Source organism: Kogia breviceps, chromosome 1 (assembly GCF_026419965.1).
Source record: "Kogia breviceps isolate mKogBre1 chromosome 1, mKogBre1 haplotype 1, whole genome shotgun sequence".
Taxonomy (NCBI): Eukaryota; Metazoa; Chordata; class Mammalia; order Artiodactyla; family Physeteridae; genus Kogia; species Kogia breviceps.
In genome coordinates this window covers 180015565-180036626 of record NC_081310.1, presented here as the reverse complement: position 1 = coordinate 180036626, position 21062 = coordinate 180015565, and the positions used below count along the sequence as shown (strand labels likewise).

The following is a 21062-nucleotide window of genomic DNA, read 5'->3' as shown; positions in this document are numbered from 1 at the left end:
CGCTATATACAAATCAGGACTTGATTTTTGTTGATTGTCTAGACTTAAAGGGATGGAGAAAATATTAATACAGATTTGCCACAAGGCATGTAGGATCTTAGTTCCCCGACCAGGGATTGAACCCGTGCCCCCTGCAGTGGAAGAGCGGAGTTCTAACCACTCAGGGAATTCCCTTAATGCAGATTAAACTTAAGTGTGTCATGTCTCTATCCCTGACATATTTTGAATAAAACAAAATTTGAGGAATTAGTCTTCCAGAATTTGAAAATTATTATCCAGTTTAGCAAGGAAGTTGCTCAAATTGACAAGCCTGTGAAGTTCTGACATATGTCTTTGTTATTTCACTTTTGTCTTTAAGTCACTAGTATCAATAAATGAAAATATGTTGGAACTCCACCCGAAGCCACAGTCTCTCTAGTCCCAAAGCCCATGGACCACTGTGTGATACGTGGAGTTTGCCAGATGGAAAACTTGGGTCTTGTGAAATGAGAAGTTTAATATGGAAAGAATAAGTGATAAAGCTGCAGAGGTTGGTTGGGCCTAGTGTAAGAAGGGCTTTGGATTTTTATCCTGTGCTTATGTTTTTACATTGTAAGGGAGGATAGTCAGTGTAGAGTGATAGTTTAGAGGATGGGAAGGATGAAATACTTAACTGAGCACTGACTTTGTTAGGTACTTTCATAGTTTTACTTTAATCCCCACACCAACTCCGGGAGGCAGTATCCCATATTTATAGGTAGGAAAATGGAAACTCAGGTTAGCAACTTACCTAAAGTCATCTATTAAATGAGGAGAGAGAGGTGTAGGTGACTCAAATACCAAATGAGAGTCTTTTACAATAGTTGGGAGAAAGACAGTGAGAGCCTGTATCAAGATAGTGGGAATGGGGAAGTTACAGTTGAAAAATGTGGTAGAAATATTTGCTGATTAGTTATTTTAAAAAAACTTAGAGAATATGGGATGAGCAGCAGGTTAGGGTTTGGAGATGTGTTGGCTTTTGGAAATAGTATTTGGGGTACTTGTAGGACAAAAAGGTGATAGTAGGATCTGGAGCTCCGGAGAGATCTGTTGATAGAAATTTGGGAGTTTCCAGCTCTCAGTATAGGTAAAGGCATGGACGAGTTCAAGATTCTTCAAGAATACTGGTAATAAAAATAATGGCTGAAATTATTGCTCATTCTGTAGTGTCTAATATGCACCTGTCCTGAATACATTTAAAAAAAAATAAATTTATTTTATTTGTTTTTGGCTGCGTTGGGTCTGCGTTGCTGCGTGCGGGCTTTCTCTAGTGGTGAGCGGGGGCTACTCCTTGTTGTGCTGCACGGGCTTCTCATTGGGGTGGCTTTTCTTGTTGCGGAGCATGGGCTCTAGGTGCACGGGCTTCAGTAGTTGTGGCACGTGGGCTCAGTAGTTGTGGCTCACGGGCTCTAGAGCGCAGGCTCAGTAGTTGTGGCACACGGGCTTTAGTTGCTCTGCGGCATGTGGGATCTTCCCGGGACAGGGATCGAACCCATGTTCCCTGCATTGGCAGCTGGATTCTTAACCACTGTGCTACCAGGGAAGTCCCTGAATACATATTTTTATGTAAGTTTTCATTTAATTCTATCATTGTGAGGTATACACAGTTATCTCAGTTTTACAGATGAAGGCACTGAAGCACAGAAAAGAGCACATTCTTTTGCACAGTTGCCCAAACTAACAAAGCAGAGCTGATGTTCTACTTCAGTGCGGTTCCAGAGCCAACATGCATTGAGAGAAGAGGGCCAAAGAAAGAACCCCCAGCAATAACACAATTTAAAGGATGGATTAAAGAGGGACCAAGTGAAAGGGTTTGAGAGGGAGTAATTGGAGCTTTAGAAAGAGAACAAGGAAAGGGCTATATCTTGAGTAGAATTTCAAGCAGTGGGGTATAATCAACTTATTCAGAGACTGTAGAGAGGTAGCAGATGACTGCAAATGCCAACAACTATCTGAATAAAAGTAACATGAGAGTGCTTTGTTAGGGGTTTGAAGGTTTTGGTCTCCATACATCATTCAAGAGACTGTGCATTTGTTGTTTCTATAGTGTTCCAGCCCTTCACAACCTGTGAAGTTTTCTAAGCTGTCTGTTCCAAGTCTTTCAGGGATTTAATGAAGTAAGACCAGCTTCTGTTTAGTTAGTACAGGCTGTTTTGGTGAATTAGACCATATAACAATGTCAAGTTCAGTTGGGTTTTAAAAATGTCAGTATTCTGTTTTTGCTATGGCTAAAGATTGATCCAGAGGGGACTGCTGTTTTTTCAGACTTAAACATTTTGGGACAAGGGGTAGTTAGCGATTCTAGAATCATTTAGTATTTACTCTGAATAGTTTAAATCAAGAATTACTCAGATGTGAACCATTCTGCTTACCTGCCAGAAGTAAAGATTAGTCCTATGACAATTTTCAAACTTTTTAAAAGTGGAATTTTTTTTTTTCTCCTCCAAACAAAACCTTACTCAGAACCCCATGAATGGCTGATTTCACATGCTCAGCTCTCTTTTTTTCCCTGGGTGATCTTTGAAGCGTCTCTTCTATGAAGCATAATTTGGAACCCACTGATGACAGGAATTTTTCAAAAAATGGAGTCATGGTGCATGGAGGTGGAGTTGGGGGTGGGGGAATCTATTTTGAAATTGAAGAAATGTAAGGAATCTGCAGCTTCAGCATCTCATTTAGGTGTATTGGTTATTTAGTCTTGGAGGAAGGGAGGGATTAGAAAAACATCTCACAGCAGCTGGGGATGCTACAGCATTGGCTTTGACTGCCTTAGTTTAAGGAACTGTATGATAAAGGACTGACACCTGCACTATATAGAGTTTCATGTAGAGAAGGAGGGAAAGCTCTGTTCCCTGAATTAGGGAAAACAGAAGATCTCTTTCTTCACCATTGAGATCTGCAAGTCTGCAAGTGAGGAAGGAGAGTGTAGTAGGCTTAGATCATCCTTTCTGCCTTTCTCCACAGAAGCACGTAATTCAATTTAAATTTGCATCCTTCTGCCACCTCCTCCAGAGCAAATTTTTCTACTTATAACAACTAGACAGTATAGACTAACAACTAGCTCAATAGCGTGCCCTAATGCTTTTCATCCCTTGCTGAATAAGCAATTCCTAATCGAACTGATTTAACTCCAGTTAGCCATAGGGAGGAGATATAAGTGAAACAGTATAGTATAGTGGGTATTAAAGTGCTCATTTTACAGGATGAGAGTAAGTACAGAAGAAAGAATAGCAAGACCAGAGTTGAGTAATTTTTATGGAAGACTGGCTTTGAGTTGGGTCTAGAAGGATGTATATAGGAAAAGATTGTGGAAAGAAAGATGAAGAAAACGGCTAAACCTTCAAGTTTAAGCTGTTGGGTATGTGGGGAGCAGGAAGGCAGGCAGTTGCTCTTTCCAACTCATTTGCATTTACTGCTGTTGTAATACCTGGTGGTTCTTATGAGATATTTAATACTCTGCTACATGTGTCAAAGCTAAAAATTTGGACAGATCACTTGTGTAATATGTGAAGCCATTTAGAAAAGGTAGACTTATATGTAAGCTTTTGACTTCATGTGGATCTTTTGCACAATCGGTATAGATAGCATATAGAGCTTTTAAACTGCATGTTAAAAAAAATTTGCAATGTGCAAATTTTATATTAGCATTTGCAAATTTTCTGTGTGCATTGTTTTTCATTGTAATAACCAAATTATAAAATGTGTAGAAAATAAAAGAAAACTCACTCATAGTTCCTCTACCCTGACAAAAACTGCTCATCATTTTGGCTTATTTTCCGACACAAGTTAGTGGTTTATACAGTTATAATATTCTATGTAGTATTTTATCCTGCTTTTCCCCCTTAATACTTCAGGTATTTACCCATATTTAGCCATTTTTTGCACTTGTACATAAGGCACTTTCCATATCTTATCTCTGATCCCTTGTAACAATCCTGTAGAATAAGATTCTTTTTTTTTTTTTTTTTGGCCCCTCCCTGACGAACTCGGGCCCCCTGCAGTGGAAGCTTCCAAGTCCTAACCAAGGGACCTCCAGGGAGTCCCCAAGATTATCTTCATTTTACAGTTAGGGAACTGAGATTCAGAAAGGAATAATTTTGTTAAGATCACTAGCTAGGTTGTAGAAGAGCTGGAATTAGTTTTGCCCCAAAGCTTTTCTGTTCTTAGGCCTTGCTACATCTTCACATTTATCATTTAAAATAACTAACTGCAATGTTCTATTATCTACTAATGCCTTTTAGTCAGTCAACTCTTCCTTGGCTCTATGAGGAGAGAGCATAGTTGGTTGAAACTTAAACCTTTAAGCACTTAGGTTTAAAACTCCCTTATCACAAGCATCAAAAGGGAGCAAATTGGATCTACTCTACCTAACCTTGTGAGAGAATTGCTGCTAATGACAGGCAGCAAGCGTAAGGGAGAACACAAATGGTTTTGAATAATTACTCTGGAAGGTTAAGGTTATAAAATTGAATGGGAAAAAAAAATTGGGAAGGTTTTAAGCTACCGAACTCTTTTTGTACACAGACTGCAAGATTACCTCATTTTAGTGGCAGAACTAGAACCCTAGACAAGTTCTTGGGTAATTCAAAATCATTTATGACAAATGTTACCTACTTGCAGTCCATAAGCCTGCAAAGGGGTGGGGAGGGGAGCAGGGTGGACGTGGTGTGAGAGCTTCAGAGTATAAATTCCAAAAAAATGGTAACAACAATTTAAAGCAAACTTTGAGTCACCTGGAAAGTATTTACAAAAATACTGATAACTAGGTCTACCCCCGGATTTACTAAACTGAAATTTTATTTAGTAAGCTCCCTAGGTATTTCTTAAAATGATTAGAAGCAGTTGAAGAGAAGTTTCCCAGTTTGTACAGGTTACCATCTGAGAGTTACTTACATTGCAGATTCTTGTGCTTCCTCACCTACTGAGTGGGCACCTTTGGAGTTGAGGCTTTGGAATCTGCATTTTATCAGCTCTAGGTGATTCTCTTGTATTTAAATTATAAATGTCATTAGGTAGTGTTTTGTATGTCCCCCACCTCAAATTCCTCATGCTTATTGTTCCTGTAAGTTTCTTCCTTTGCTCTGTAGTCCTCCTTCCAGTCTCTGCCTGCTAGTCTCAAGACTTCTATCTCCACCCCCCGCGGTACGCGGGCCTCTCCCGTTGCAGAGCACAGGCTCCGGACGCGCAGGCTCAGCAGCCACGGCTCACGGGCCCAGCCGCTCCGCGGCATGTGGGATCCTCCCGGACCGGGGCACGAACCTGCACCCCCTGCATCGGCAGGCAGACTCAACCACTGCGCCACCAGGGAAGCCCCCATCTTTTTTTTTTTTGAGATGTTGAGTTCATTTTTATTTAATATTAATCAGAACCATATGAAACTGCCATATTTCTGGGTCAAAAAAAACTTCATCTTTAGAAGCAATGTTAGAATTCACATGTGTCTGATAAATCTGGCTGTACCTTTTTATACTGTGGCCTACCGTAAGGCTGAAAGGGTCTTTTGAGTAGTATTTTTCATCAGCTATCAATATTATGAGCCTCTAGTGAGTTGCCTGTATTGTTTGTTCATTAAAAGGTGCCGATGTCTTTGGCTGAATATCCTCTGTGTTACTTGTTATAATCTACTCCTCAGAGACATTATGGCTACTTCTAAGAGGCTTTAATGTTTTAAGTTTTACATTTTATTGTATCTTCCTTTTTGTGAGCACATGAATTGTTTAGAGTTGTTAGATAATTTTAAGCAATAAGATTTAGTGGCCACTATCCATCCTGAAGTTGCCCGAAGATGTTAACTGAGTTTTAAAAAAAAATTATATATTTTATTTTATTTATTTTTGGCTGCATTAGGTTTCTGTTGCTATGCGCGGGTTTTCTCTAGTTGCGGCGAGTGGGGGCTACTCTTCGTTGCGGTGTGCGGGCCTCATTGCAGTGGCTTCTCTTGTGGAGCACGGGCTCTAGGTGCACGGGCTTCAGTAGTTGTGGCTTGTGAGCTCTAGAGTGCAGGCTCAGTAGTTTTGGTGCATGGGCTTAGTTGCTCCGCGGCATGTGGGATCTTCTGGGATGAGGGCTCGAACCCGTCACCCCTGCATTGGCAGGCGGATTTTTAACCAGTGTGCCACCAAGGAAGCCCATTAACGGATTTTTTTTTTTTTTCCTCCCGGTATGCGGGCCTCTCACTGTTGTGGCCTCTCCCGTTGCGGAGCACAGGCTCCAGATGCGCAGGCTCAGCGGCCATGGCTCACGGGCCCAGCCGCTCCATGGCATATGGGATCCTCCCGGGGGCACGAACCGGTGTCCCCTGCATTGGCAGGCGGAGTCAACCACTGCGCCACCAGGGAAGCCCCTTTTAACTGATTTTTAAAGGTAATTAGTCTTTTGGGATGTGGGAAGGGATTCTATTATTCTATTAAGTATATTACGTATGATGGGCTTTTAAAAAAATTTAGGTGTATATATATATATAAGGTAGATATTATTAATAAGCATGAATCCTAGATTCTGTTTTCTTGTTAGCATAGTATTGAAAAGGCTAGGAGCTCAGAAGATGGTGTCATATCTGCAACTATCAGTGATTTGAGCAAGTAAACTTCTGAGCATCAGTATTTTATGAAAATGGGGGAAAAAAACTTACTGGGTTGTTAGGATTAAATTTATATATACAAGTGAAGTACTTGCATACAGGTCTTTCATGAGTGATTATTGTGATCCATAATCTCAGGCATATAAATGGATATATACACATAAATACACCTTCGTTTATTGTAGATCAGTCATCACATTCCTCAGTAACGTTTGGCATGGTACTTAATAATGCTACTGAGTTTCTATTTTGGGGTCCCACCCTTGGAATAGACTGAGGAGGGCACAAGACTGAAAGGGAGATCAGTTAAAAGGAGTCTGTGGCAAAGTCCTTTTGAGAGCGTACAGTAGCTTGGACTAGAGAGATCAATGGAGGTGTTGAGGATGGTTCAACTGGAAATTTTTGAAGGTGGAACTGGAGGTTATATCATTTATCAGATAGCTGGAAAGCATATTCAGTGATTGCTTCATTCTTTCTGAACTTACTGTCAAATGCTGGGAGTGGGGGGGGATTTGACTGACAAGCTATTAAAAAACCTTATTTGTTTAATTGTATTCTGAAGTGTTTTCAGAAATTGATTTTATTGTGAAATTAGTTTTTGTTCAAATGTAGTTCTTACTGGAGAGCCAAGGAGTGATTCAAAGAATAACTGAAAAAAAAATTTTTTTTTTTTTTGGCCGTACGCGGGCCTCTCACTGTTGTGGCCTCTCGTTGTGGAGCACAGGCTCCGGACGCGCAGGCTCAGTGGCCATGGCTCACGGGCCCAGCCGCTCGGCAGCATATGGGATCTTCCCGGACCGGGGCACGAACCCACATCCCCTGCATCGGCAGGCAGACTCTCAACCACTGTGCCACCAGGGAAGCCCTGAAAAAATTTTAATGTGTCTGTCTTACCCTTTGTTCTGTTACTAGTTAAGACTTATGATTCAGGGCCTGAAAATAGTAGATTATCCAGGCTTTTACTTCTGACCTTGTTAGTGGAATGTATATAGGAGTTCAGCTACTAACTAACAATCTTGGAAAATAATTTGATGGTAGGAAAGGTTATTAGTTAAATGCATTTACTTCATCCTGGTGCCCCTTTGCCAGTTCCCAGAAATTTATTTCAAGAGTCCATTTCTGCACCTAGAAAATCTTAAAAGGGAGGGAATGTATATATGCATGTGTGTGTATAACTCATATATTCATAGCATCAGAGACTATTAAGATTGATCAGGGAGTTCCCTGGCAGTTCAGTGGTTAGGACTCTGCACTTTCACTGACGTGGCTCCGGGTTCAATCCCTAGTCAGGGAACTAAGATCTCACACAGGCCTCGCAGCACAGCCCCCCCCCCCCCCCCGCCAAAAAAAAGATTGATTTCATAAGCCATATAAAGCATTGAAAGTCATATTAGTGTAATCCTATTTTTTCATGTTAACCTATGTAAGCATTGTCTTATTTTCAGCCAGGGACCCTGAAATTTGTGTTCTTTTCTATCAGGGACCATGGGGATATAAGAAAACTGATTTGAGGGCTATTAAGTGAATTTAATTTGAGGGGTAGACATCAGATTTTAAACTTAATAAAATTATATCCGACAAATAAATATATGTGTGCCTGTTGTGTTTTATGGCTCACTTCAAAGTGGGGAGAGGGGTGGTAGTAGAAATGAGAAAGGATATTAAGCTAAATCGAGGAAAAATTAAGCAGATTTATAATATCATAGGAAGAGATTTCAAATGTGCAGACTTTAAGTAACATTGCCACCTTGTGGCTTTTAGGATATTTCCTCTAGAGATGAACTTTTGCATTTTACAGTCATAGATGTAAGGTGAGGAGGGACTAAGATGTGGTGGGTGAATGGTGTGAGTATTAACCTCTAGTTGTTTAAGTGACAGACCAGATATTGAGGCCTAGAAACTTCTTCCCCTGGTTTATACATTCTTAGTTAATATCTTTAAATTTATTTTTATTTTGTAAATTTTTTTCTTTAGTCTCTTCATTGAACAATGAGATTGTGGACTGCTTTAAAGATTAGGATGAATGTCCTAGTGAGAATTTTGTGATGAGGTGTGAATTCAGTAAAATCTTGCTCTGATGTTTGCTTTTATTCTTTATTACCATCACAGTATCCCCAAGCTTTAGGAATGCTTCTTCCCTTCCTTTTAACATTTGGTCTGTTTTTTGGTTAACTGGGACTTTTTGATTAATTGTGTGTTTGTGCTTGAGGATCTTATGCAGGAGCTTAACCTAGACTAGCCAGTCCAGCCTGTTCCTATCACAGATCTCACTGTAGCAGCCTTGCACATGGCACTAGGTTAAAAAAGGTTGTAGGTAGGCTGCAACATGACACCACCACCATGGGGAAAGCCAGTTTGCTGCACCACTTCCCCTGCTACGGTGGATTAGTAGCATCGTCATGTATAAAATCTGGAGTGTCCAACAAGACACAAATGCATGTTGTGTTTATGGCAGTTCCAGCAGGGACTTGGACCCATTGGAGGTCCCAGCTTGCTTTTATGTGCTCTGCTGCTCTTTCCTTTTATTGTGTATCTTGTCATCATTCTTCTGTCCCCCACCCTCCCAACCCCAGCTTTTTCTTTATTAAATATTACCAAGGTAGGACTGGTTAATTAGAAATGTTAATAAATACATCTGACAAGTGAAGTCTTTAAATTGTCAAAGCAATTTAGTGGAATTCCCAGTGGTAATAGGAAATAGTCACAAAAGTGAAAGAAAAGACCTGCTGTAAGACAAGTCTTTTATGGAAACCTAAAAGGTTTTAATGTCCCAAAGTGGTTAAAATAACAGTCCTTGTGTTAGAATCTTCGCTGTGTCATTTTTTTTTCTCATTTTAAAAGACTTGTAAAAAGCTGATAGGCAAATTTTTTTCTTTTTCTTTTGCTAAAATACCCTCATGTTTGATGATTTTAGTATAGGTATGAGGAAATAAACACATTTCAAAGTTTCATGAGTTGTTAAACATAACTATTTATTTTTATTTTTGGCTGTGTTGGGTCTTCGTTGCTGCAAGTGGGCTTTCTCTAGTTGCAGCAAGCAGGAGCCTACTCTTTGTTGCGGTGTGCGGGCTTCTTATTTTGGTGGCTCCTCTTCTTGCGGAGCACGGGCTCTAGGCACGCGGGCTTCTGTGGTTGCAGCATGCGGGCTTAGTAGTTGCAGCACACGGGCCCTAGAGTGCTTGGGCTTCAGTAGTTGTGTCCGGGCTCAGTAGTTCTGGCTTGCGAGTTCTAGAGCACAGGCTCAGTAGTTGTGGCACATGGGCTTAGTTGCTCCGCGGCATGTGGGATCTTCCTGAACCAGGGATCGAACCTGTGTCTCCTGCATTGGCAGGCGGACTCTTAACCATTGCACCACCAGGGATGTCCCAAATATAACTTTTTAATGCAGCCAATTTTTGCAGAAGAATTAAATGAATTATCCTCCAATTTATTAACTTTTTACTTTGAAATAATTTCAAACTTGGAGAAATTTAAGGAATAGTGCAAAGGACTTCCACATACTCTTCACCCAGATTTACCAATGTAATATTTTGCTACATTTGCTGTATCTTCTCTTCAGAGATGTGTGTGAAATTTTTTTCTGAACCATTTGAGAGTAAGTTCCAAGACATCATGACCTTTTCTCCTAATTTTGCTGTGTAGTTCCTAAGAACAAGAACATGGATTTATGAGCACAGTGCAGTTTTCAAAATCAGCAATTTTTTTTTTTTTTTTTTTTTGCGGTACGCGTGCGTCTCACTGTTGTGGCCTCTCCCATTGCGGAGCACAGGCTCTGGACGCGTAGGCCCAGCGGCCATGGCTCACGGGCCCAGCTGCTCCGCGGCATGCGGGATCTTCCCGGACTGGGGCACGAACCCATGTCCCCTGCATCGGCAGGTGGACTCTCAACCACCGTGCCACCAGGGAAGCCCCCAAATCAGGAAATTTAACTGACACAATACGATTATCTAATCTACAGATCTTATTCATATTTCTTCCAGTTGTCTTAATGTCCTTGGTAGAAATTTTAGGGGGGCGGGGGGTGCAGGGTCCAGTCCAGGATCTTTCAGTTTTATGTCTTTTTAGTCTCTTAATCTGCAGTTATACACATATACTCACACACCAACATCCCACCCATTCACCTCTTTTGTTTGTTTATGATAGGACATTTTTGAAGAGTATATGCTCTTTATTTTTGTAGATGTCGGCCGTTTGTCTGAGTTTCCTTTCCTCATTGTGTACATTCAGATTATGCTTTTCTGGCAGGAATGCTACATAAGTTACTTTGTATCCTCAGTGCATCACAGTAGGAGGTATAAGATGGTCTGTTTATGCCATTATTAGTAATGTTTACTTTGATGACTTATTTAAGGTATTCACCTTGTTCTCCACTTAAAGGTACTATTTTATTTTTAATAAGTGGGAAAATAGTTTGCGACTCTATATAAATATCTTGTTCCTCATCAAAATTTTTTTTTTTAACAATCTTTATTGCAGTATAATTGCTTTACAATGGTGTGTTAGTTTCTGCTTTATAACAAAGTGAATCAGTTATCCTCATCAAATTTTCACCCTTTAGATTTAGAGCATCCATTGCCAGTTCTTGCCCAAATAAGATATTACTGCGATAGTTGTTTACTTATCATTAAGGCTGTGTAATGCTCAAATCGGACAATGGCAGTCCCTTCAAGCAGGATCCTCTGATTCATTCCTGTTTTCAACTATTTTTTTTTTTTTGGCTGTGCTGTGTGGCGTTTGAGATCTTAGTTCCCTGACCAGGGGTTGAACTTGTGCCCCCTGCAGTGGAAGCTTGGAGTCCTAACCACTGGACCTCTGGGGAATTCCCCCAAGTGTTTTTTTTGTTTGGTTTTTATTTCTTTTAAATGTTTATTTATTTGGTTGTGCTGGGTCTTAGTTTTGGCACGTGGGCTCCTTAGTTGCAGCTTGCTGGCTCCTTAGTTGAGGCTTGCGGGTTCCTTAGTTGTGGCATGCATGTGGGATTTAGTTCTTGACCAGGGATCGAACCTGGGCCCCCTGCATTGGGAGCGTGGAGTCTTATCCACTGCATCACCAGGGAAGTCCCTTTTTTTTGGCGGTACGTGGGCCTCTCACTGTTGTGGCCTCTCCCATTGTGGAGCACAGGCTCCGGACGTGCAGGCTCAGCGGCCACGGCTCACGGGCCCAGCCGCTCCGCGGCATGTGGGATCTTCCCGGACCGGGGCACGAACCCGCGTCCCCTGCATCAGCAGGCGGACTCTCAACCACTGCGCCACCAGAGAAGCCCCCCCCCCCTTTTTTTTTCTTTTTTAATAAAAATGTTTAAAATAGCTAGTATTTTAAATCTTGTGAATTGTTTACAGTTTTATTATTGGTGCCAAATTCATTTTACTTTTCAAGATGGTATGATGTGAATGCTTAAGTATTTTTATAATCTCTGAGAAGATGGATATTGTCTTTATTACTTGTAAATATAAGCTTATTTTTTGTGTACACATGAAAATTGCATCTGGAAATAGAAGAGCAATTTAATCAGCTTGCTGAATTGTATCAATGTGGTATTTTCTTTTTTTTTTCTTTTTTTTTTTTTTTTTTTTCTTTTTGCAAACCTCTCACTGCTGTTGCTTCTCCCGCTGCGGAGCACTGGACGCGGATGAGCAGGCCCAGCGGCCATGGCTCACGGGCCCAGCTGCTCTGTGGCATGTGGGATCCTCCCGGACCGGGGCACGAACCCGCGTCCCCTGCATCGGCAGGCGGACTCTCAACCACTGTGCCACCGGGGAAGCCCCAATGTGGTATTTTCTTGATGTTGATCAGGAGATTAAGGCAGCTAATGCCATGTGTTGTTTGCATGTAATTTCCATAATTTAAAGTAAGCTTCTGTCACACAGGTTTACATTAGGGCACAGGTGGTTCTTGCCCTCTTGATATAATTGTGTAGCTAAGATTCAGGAATAGGTTTTTTTTTAATGAGTTTATTCATTTATTTAATTTTTGGCTGCATTGGGTCTTGCGCTGCTGCGCGTGGGCTTTCTCTAGTTGCGGTGAGCGGGGGCTATTCTTTGTTGTGGTGCGCGGGCTTCTCATTGTGGTAGCTTCTCTTGTTGCAGAGCATGGGCTCTAGGCATGTGGGCTTCGGTAGTTGTGGCTTGGGGGCTCTAGAGCACAGGCTCAGTAGCCATGGTGCATCAGCTTTGTTGCTCTGTGGCATGTGGGATCTTCCCAGACCAGGGCTCGAACCTGTGTCCCCTGCATTGGCAGGCGGATTCTTAACCACTGCACCACCAGGGAAGCCCCAGGAATAGTTTTATGTTACGTTTGAGGCAAAATTGAACACAGGTGGATTTAGTATCACATTATAGAGGAACAAACTTTGTGTTTAAAAAATGTGATGACTTGGGCTTCCCTGGTGGCGCAGTGGTTGAGAATCCGCCTGCCGATGCAGGAGACACGGGTTCGTGCCCTGGTCCGGGAAGATCCCACATGCCGCGGAGCGACTGAGCCCGTGAGCCATGGCCGCTGGGCCTGTGCGTCCGGAGCCTGTGCTCCGCAACGGGAGAGGCCACAACAGTGAGAGGCCCGCAAACTGCAAAAAAAAAAAAAAAAGTGATGACTTAATAAGTGCAATTTCACAGTGCTATTTTGAATTTCTTTTGAGTAAATATTTTAAATGCTGTTATTAAGCATCATGATGAACTTACAAGTGTGTATCTGTTTGTTTGTTTTGCTGAGCTGTGCGGCATGTGGGGGAACTAAGGTCCCCTGATCAGGAATAGAACCAGTGCCCCCCTGCAGTGGAAGTGTGGAGTCCTACTAACCACCGGACCACTGGGGAATTCCCTTAAGTGTGTTTCTTAGGAAAAAATGGATTTGGCAAAGTCTAGGTTTTCTAATTTAATGGTACAATTTGGAGCATGTAAGTTTGTTTGTATTCCTGGGGTTACATTACATTAAAATGAGAGAATAGGCAGAATTTTTTCTCCGTTTTTTTTTGTTTTTCTGCCAGTCCGTTTTGTTTTTTGATGTATTTCAAAGAAATTGTCATTATCAGTATTCTTTACCCCTAAACATTTCAGCATGCCTATCATTGACTAGAGCTCAGTATTTATTTTACGTATTTTTTGAGTTGAATAAAATGCACAAATTTTAAGTGTATATTTGCTGAGTGCTGACAAATGTACCCATCTGTGTAACCCAAACCCCAATGAAGATATAGAATATTACCATCCTAGAAATTTCCACCCCCACCCCACCCAGACAACTACTGTTCTAATTTTGTCCCCACCGTAGATTCATTTTCTCTGTTATAAAACTTCACATAATTGGAATCATACAGTGTGTATTCTTTTGTCTGAGGCTTCTTTCATTCATCATAATGTCTTTGAGAACTTCTTCTCTTAGTTGTGTGGTTTGGTTTTTTTTTTTGTGGTATGCGGGCCTCTCACTGTTGTGGCCTCTCCTGTTGCGGAGCACAGGCTCTGGATGCGCAGACCCAGCGGCCATGGCCCACGGGCCCAGCCGCTCCGCGGCATGTGGGATCTTCCCGGACCGGGGCACGATCCCGCGTCCCCTGCATAGGCACGTGAACTCTCAACCACTGTGCCACCAGGGAAGCCCTGCTTCTCTTTTGGATCTTCAGTTCCGTCCGTCTGTCCGTCTGTCTGTCCGTCTGTCTTTGTTGCTGCACATGGGCTTTCTCTAGTCTGGCAAGCGGGGGCTACTCTTCACTGCTGTGCGCGGGCTTCTCATTTCGGTGGCTACTCTTGTTGCGGAGCACGGGCTCTAGGCTCGCGAGCTTCAGTAGTTGTGGCGCACGGGCTTAGTTGCTCCGCGGCATGTGGGATCTTCCCGGATCAGGGCTCGAACCTGTGTCCCCTGCATTGACAGGCAGATTCTTAACCACTGAGCCACCAGGGAAGCCCTAGATCTTCAATTCTTGAATTCAGAGCAAGGAGGGTGCTCCCAGACCCATAAAAAGACCAGATCTATATGTGTTAAAATTTAATAATATGCAAGACATATTAAGTGAGGGGAAAAAAAGCAAAGTGAAGTGTGTTTTGTATGCTACTTGTGAAAAGAAAAAACAAAAGATGTAATAAGCTTTTATATGCTTAAAATAACTCAAAGGATGCAAGAAACTGGTAACAGAAGTTGCCTCTAGGAATTTCTCCCATTTTTATTGAGATATAATTGACATACAGCATTGTTAAAGGTGTACTACAACATAATGATTTTATGTATGTGTTTATTGAGAAATGCTTACCACAATAAGTTTAGTTAACATCCATCACCATTTTTTTTCTTGTGATGAGAACCAGAATTTTACATAAAAGTCAACTGTAGCTAAACTCATAAATAAGTTTGTGAGTGAGCTTAGCTAAAGAACTTTGCTTTCTAGGAGCTTTTGGTTGAGTTGGGGCTAATTTTATATGAAATAAGTCAATACAATTTGATTTTCAATTGTGGATGCAGATTTAGAAGCACATTGAAAACTGCAGTGGTTGAGGAAGTCTCAAAGAAGGAAGGGTTTTTGAACTGTGCCCCAGAGCCAGAAGGCCAGAGATTCTTGGCTTTTATTTTTATTTATTCATTTTTTTGTGGTACGCGGGCCTCTCCCGTTGTGGAGCACAGGCTCCGGACGCACAGGCTCAGCGATCATGGCTCACGTGCCCAGCCACTCCACAGCATGTGGGATCTTCCCAGACCGGGGCACGAACCCGTGTCCCCTGCATCGGCAGGCGGACTCTCAATCACTGCGCCACCAGGGAAGCCCCAATCTTGGCTTTTAAAAGCATAGGAATGAGATTTAATGAAGAAACACGAAGAAAAGAGTCCATACTTCCTGAAACTAAAGGTACATTTTGATTAGCAATAGAAGAGAGGTTAGATAAATAGTATCCATCCAAATTAAGAAAGACTGAACGAGGTAGATGAGTTTATGATTGATAGGAGAACCTACTCCTATCACAGCACAGGGGGAACTGTATATTCAGTATCTTGTAATAACCTATAGCGGAACGGAATCTGAATAAGAGTATGTATATGTATGTATAACTGAATCACTTTGCTGTATACCTGGAACTAACACAACATTGTAAATCAACTTTACTTCAATTTTTAAAAAAAAGATTGATATGAGAATCTAGGTGCTTTTTGAAAGTTTCAGTTTGGTCAGTGCCAGAGGGTTTTTGGTTTTCTTTTTAGTTGTGATTTTCCTATTATAAACAATATATTCATTATCAAAACTTTGGGAGAGTTATAGAAAGGGAAGGTCAGTACTGCAGCCCAGGAACTTCAAAACTTTTGAGGTCCCCTTTATGTTGGATTGAATTTCTTTTTCTTATTCTTGAATTGAGTTTGATTTCCAGAAACCGTGTGTGGGTGAATTGTTTTATTAAATTAATTTTATAAAGGTTGAAGTTTCAAAATGACTTATTTTGAAAATATCCCAGATCCTTGTATGTTGGTGAGTTTATCTTTGAATTCCAGATATGTGAAGTGGGACATCACAAAAAGATAACTGTTCCGTCTGCATAATTTACTGTTTTTATATCCTTGGAGTAGTTTAGTGGTGGTAGTCAGTTCATCACAAAGCCTCACTTAACTTTGTTGACTTTTACGTAAATATTTGTAATGACATGGTGTAGGTAAAGAGCCATATAGCCATGGATTTGAATCTTGGTTCTTAGGTAACCTTGGTCAGGTAACTTTTTTGAGCTTTAGTTTTCTTATCTCTAAGGCAGGAATAGTATAGTCGTTGTAGGGTGGTAATGAAGATCATTATGTACAGTGCCTGGAACAGGGAAGCCCATAAGTAGTAGTTGCTGTTCTTTATTTTTGTGTGTGTGGTACGCGGGCCTCTCACTGCCGTGGTCTCTCCGGCCGCGGACCACGGGCTCTGGACGCACAGGCCCAGCGGCCATGGCTCATGGGCCCAGCCTCTCCGCAGCACGCAGGATCTTCCCGGACCGGGGCACGAACCCGAGTCCCCTGCATCGGCAGGCGGACTCCCAACCACTGCGCCACCAGGGAAGCCCGCTGTTCTTTTTTAATAGGAATCATGTTTAACTTCAGAACCATAGTTACCATAAGGTGAATGGGAGCAAATGACTCTACTCATGTAGCTTGATGAATCGAGTCTAAGTTCAGGTCTGTGTGCTTGCTCCTAACCACTTAATGCTTTTGCTTTTTTTGTTTTTGCTTTTGCTTTTAAAAGGCATGTGGATTGAGTCATATTTTTTAAAATCCCAATAAGTGAGGTAGTGTGTGAAATGGAATGCTGTTTGGGGTACATTTAGGAAAGGCTCATAAAGAATGATTCTTAATAAGGAAGGAGCATTTAGATCTATTTCAGGGAAAATGTAAGTATTGCATTCAGTTTTCAAAATCCACTTCTGAGTGGATTTTAAACTCTCCCTAGGGGAAAAGGATGATTTTCTTGCTTGCTATGGACTAAAAGCTTCTATATGTCAACTCATTAATTCTCCCACAGCCCAGATACATATCCTCGCTTTATTTTTAAAAAAGGAAATTAAGGCCTATGAATATGTTTAAGGCCTTGGTACTAATGTGGGATGACTCTAGTACTTTTAGGGCTTATGCTGCTTCCCTGCTGCAGGCCATTGATAGATATATGTTTGAGTTACTTAGGCCCATATTTTGGGGGAACTGACACATATTAACGTAAATGAACTGTAATAGGAAAACAAATGTGTTTAGTCAGTTAAGAATTTTAAAGTCAAAGAAAAATGATTTTGTATTAATTGGGGTGCTTGAGTGCAAGTACTTTGGTTTAAAATATAAGAAGTAAAAGTCAGTTTTTATTTGTGGGGATTATTCTATTTAGCACAAATAATTAAATTTCTGTTGAGTTATTCTATGAAGTTGTAATTCTTAAACATGTTCAGATAAGTTTTTTTTTTTCTTTTTTTTTTTTTTTAGATAAGTTTTAACTAACCATTTCAATTTTTTTTTAACTTATAGGAACGTCAAGGTCGTGGGAAATAAGAGGCAGTTCTGCACAGACTGCAGCAACGGTTGCATCTGCATATCCTAAGAGGAAAAAAATTGACCTTCAAGAGAATTAGGACTTTTTTCTTAATTTCATTGACTTCAGAGACGATTGCAGACTTGCAGTTTAAGTATTGGAATTTCACAAAAGACATAGGACTTAACTGGAAAATGAAAAAAAAAAGAAAAAGAAAAAACTAAACAAAAAATCCCTCTAGGTAGTTTAGGTGAAAAATGTCCCTTTTATTTTGGCTTTGGTTGTGATTTCAGAGCATAATGCTTTGTTTTTTTGTCTTTTTACTATGTTTTTCGGATTTTAAAGTCCGTTAAGTGCATACAGTTTTCTCTAATTTTTAAACCCTTTCCTCCCCCCATTTTGACATTTGCACTTGGAGAACACTTGAGTTTTGAAGGTTTTGGGCATCCACCCCAGAAAGTGGGAATTTGTTTTTTCCCTTCCGAACTGGAAGAACATTTTTATGAAGAATTTTTGTCTTGGAGAATTTAACAGTGTTACCCAAGGTTGTGTCTTTAAGGGTGGTACATTTTCTCTGACCCTTTGTTATTCAAAGTAAAATACTAGGAGTCCTAAGAAATGTTCTGTTCTTGTACATTATACTGATTAAGTCAGGATTAATTTGATTTCAAAGCTAAGAACAGTGGTAAAAACTTGTTTACAGAAATGCATTTTGGAAGAGAAAAATATTGTAAAACGTGTAGTGAATGTTTCTTCAGTTTCTTGTTCAGCCAATGAGGAAAGGGCATTGCCTTTCTTTTTACCATTAATCACTTCTCAATAAACGTGAGATCCTGTTGAGCATCACTTCTAGTACCATTTATTAGTATTATTTGAATCTGCTATATTTTATGAAAGCTTTGGAGTATAAGGAGTTTTAAGAGGTGAGACAGCAACCATTTTTAGAAAGTTCACTGAGATGGACTAGTGCAGGCTTGCTTTTGTACCCAGGGTTGGATAACCATGACCTCTGCAAAGCAAGATGGGCCAATATTCATAATGCTTTATTTCTGGATATTTCTCTGAGAAGGTAGAGACACTGCTATGCTAAATTGTTCAACAAATATTTGATCGTGAGTGCTTATTAGGTGCCAGGCACTGTGCTAATAACCTTGAGGAAACCTGGCCACATATCTTACGTGCAGAGTAGGTAGAGCCCAATATGAAGGTTTTAAGTGTTTAATCTGAAATATGACTTATTTAGGCAGGATTCCATGTGGTCCAAGAAAAAGAAATTCCAATGGGCTTGAATCTTTGTGAACCATATAACCATAATGGTAATTGATTCATCCTTGTTTATTTCCTAAGGTTTGGAGCTTCTCTGCCTTAAAGATTTTTAGCTCTTAAGATGTCCCAATTTTAGAGATTGAGTTAAATGTGTAAAAAACTTCTGTAGTAAGAAAGGGTTCTGAAAATGGATTACAATACTGTTGGACCCTGTTTTGCCCACAGATTACTTATTCATCCAATTCTACACAGCCCAGGCTACTAAATCAAGGGTGCGATAAAATTAATAAATGTTGATTTTGTAATTAGCATTATTGTTGACACTTTGAGAACTTTTCTCTGCCTATCTGAAGCACCGCACAATATACCTAGATATTCCTTTTTGCTAAACTTTTTGAAGGATATTTCCCCCAGATTGGGGAGTCCTTTGTGCTTTCATCCGTTTGAAGATGCCCAATTTTGAATTGGAAATGTAGCATTTATTGTTTTCGATTTTAGCTGAAACTTCTGTGACTTCTACAGGACTCCCATGGGCTTAATGGAGGTTTAGTATTTCACCTTTGAAAGAGAAAAAAATAATCCGGAGAAAAGCAAATTCAAAATCAGTTTTACCTAGATTTTCCTACCTTGTATTCAAGTTTGATATGAGATTATTCAATATGCTTTTTTTGCAGTTTGAAATGTTAGTGCCTCAGTATTTAAGCCAGTCCTTCCCAGTCTTTATTTTTACATCACATAGAAAATACTAGTATGGCTTTGAGGACAAGCTGAAAGGAATTTGGAGCCCTTAACAAGGCTGCTCACCCAGCTGTCCCCGAGTGAGTGTTGAGGGAGGCAGGGTGTTGAATTTGTGTATTTTTTTAAAAACCATATTGGCCTTGTAATGTAGTATAAAAAATTAGATTATATTCACTCTTAAAGAGTTGGTCCAGAAGTTGGTGTGGTGAAGATCCCAAAATGCATCTCAACTAGTTCTCTTATTGGCTGACAACGCCTTTGCCAGTGGAAATTGTTGACTTTAGACTATTTGCCCTTAATGCTTTGTTCTGTCATTTGTGAATGTAAGACTTTGGATAGCCATGCTTGTTTACTGTTCTCCTTTATTGAATATGAGGGGAAACTGAACAATCTCACAACGTGCCATCAGTGTTGAATTCAAAGCATTTTTTAAACCTTTAATACAGCAAAATGTATAAGTCTCATATTCACTAGATTTAATCTTAGTTAAACTTGATTGGCTACCTTCCCCCAACATGTTCCATTTTTAAAAAACCTTATTTTGCAGAAATGGTGTGAAGAGTTCTCATACACCCTTCACTCAGCTTCCCCCAAATGTTACCATTTTACATACCATGGAATGATTTTCAAAGACAGTAAATATTGATACAATACTATATAGACCATATTTGGATTGTGCCGGTTGTTCAAGGAATGTCTCTTTTCTAGCTCAGCATCCAGTCCAGGATCCCACAGTATGGTTAGTTGTCCCTAGTCTGTAGGACTGCAAGTTCTTCAGTCTTCATCTTTTATGATTTTGACGCTTTTGGAGAGTACTGACCAGTTGTTTATGGAGTGCCCCTCGAGTTGAATTTGTCTAATACTTTCTCACTATTAGATTGAAATTATTTTTTTGTAAGAATACTGCAAAAATCATATGCCCTTCTTAGTGCATTATATCAGGGTACATGATGTCCATATGTATTATGATGTTAACTTTGATCACATTAAGGTAGTATTTGCTGTATTTCTCCACTGTAAAGTTATTGTTTCCCTTTGTAATGAGTAAGTAACTTGCGGAGGGATATAATTTTAAACTATCAATCTTTGGTTCACTAATTTTGACGTCTTTGAATTGTTATTCCCTGGAACAAGTACTGCTGTGGCATTTGCCTAATGTTAATTCATTATGTCTATTATTTCTTCTACATTCATACTAATTAGAATTCTGCTATGAGGAGGAGCTGTCCCTCTCCTCATTTTATTTGTTCAGTGATATCAGTATGGACTCAGTATTTTATTCCATAGGTCAATGCTATCATTTAATTCCTTGCTCAGTCAGAGTGTCCCAGCTTTGGCCATTGGAACCTCCTTCAAGTTGGCTCCTGTGTCTTTTTGACATGCCCCCAATGTTTTTTGGAGCCCTTCTGTAGCATGTTCTTGGCTAGTCTTGTATTTTCAGTGCCCCAGCCCCATTTTTCCAAAGGAACAAAGGTTCCTTTTATTGGAGAATATTTA

General features: G+C 40.3%; 1 protein-coding gene across 2 annotated transcripts in view; it reads left to right on the top strand.

The window, feature by feature from the left end:
* YTHDF2 (YTH N6-methyladenosine RNA binding protein F2) overlaps nt 1-18407 on the top strand; it is a 33169-nt gene extending 14762 nt beyond the window's left edge. For both annotated transcript variants that reach the window (XM_059036161.2, XM_067013231.1), the window contains exon 5: nt 17558-18407. In XM_059036161.2, coding sequence (XP_058892144.1) covers nt 17558-17581 — 24 coding nt within the window. In that variant the 3' untranslated portion in view covers nt 17582-18407. The remainder of the gene's footprint in view (nt 1-17557) is intronic.
* The last annotated feature ends 2655 nt before the right edge of the window (nt 18408-21062 follow it).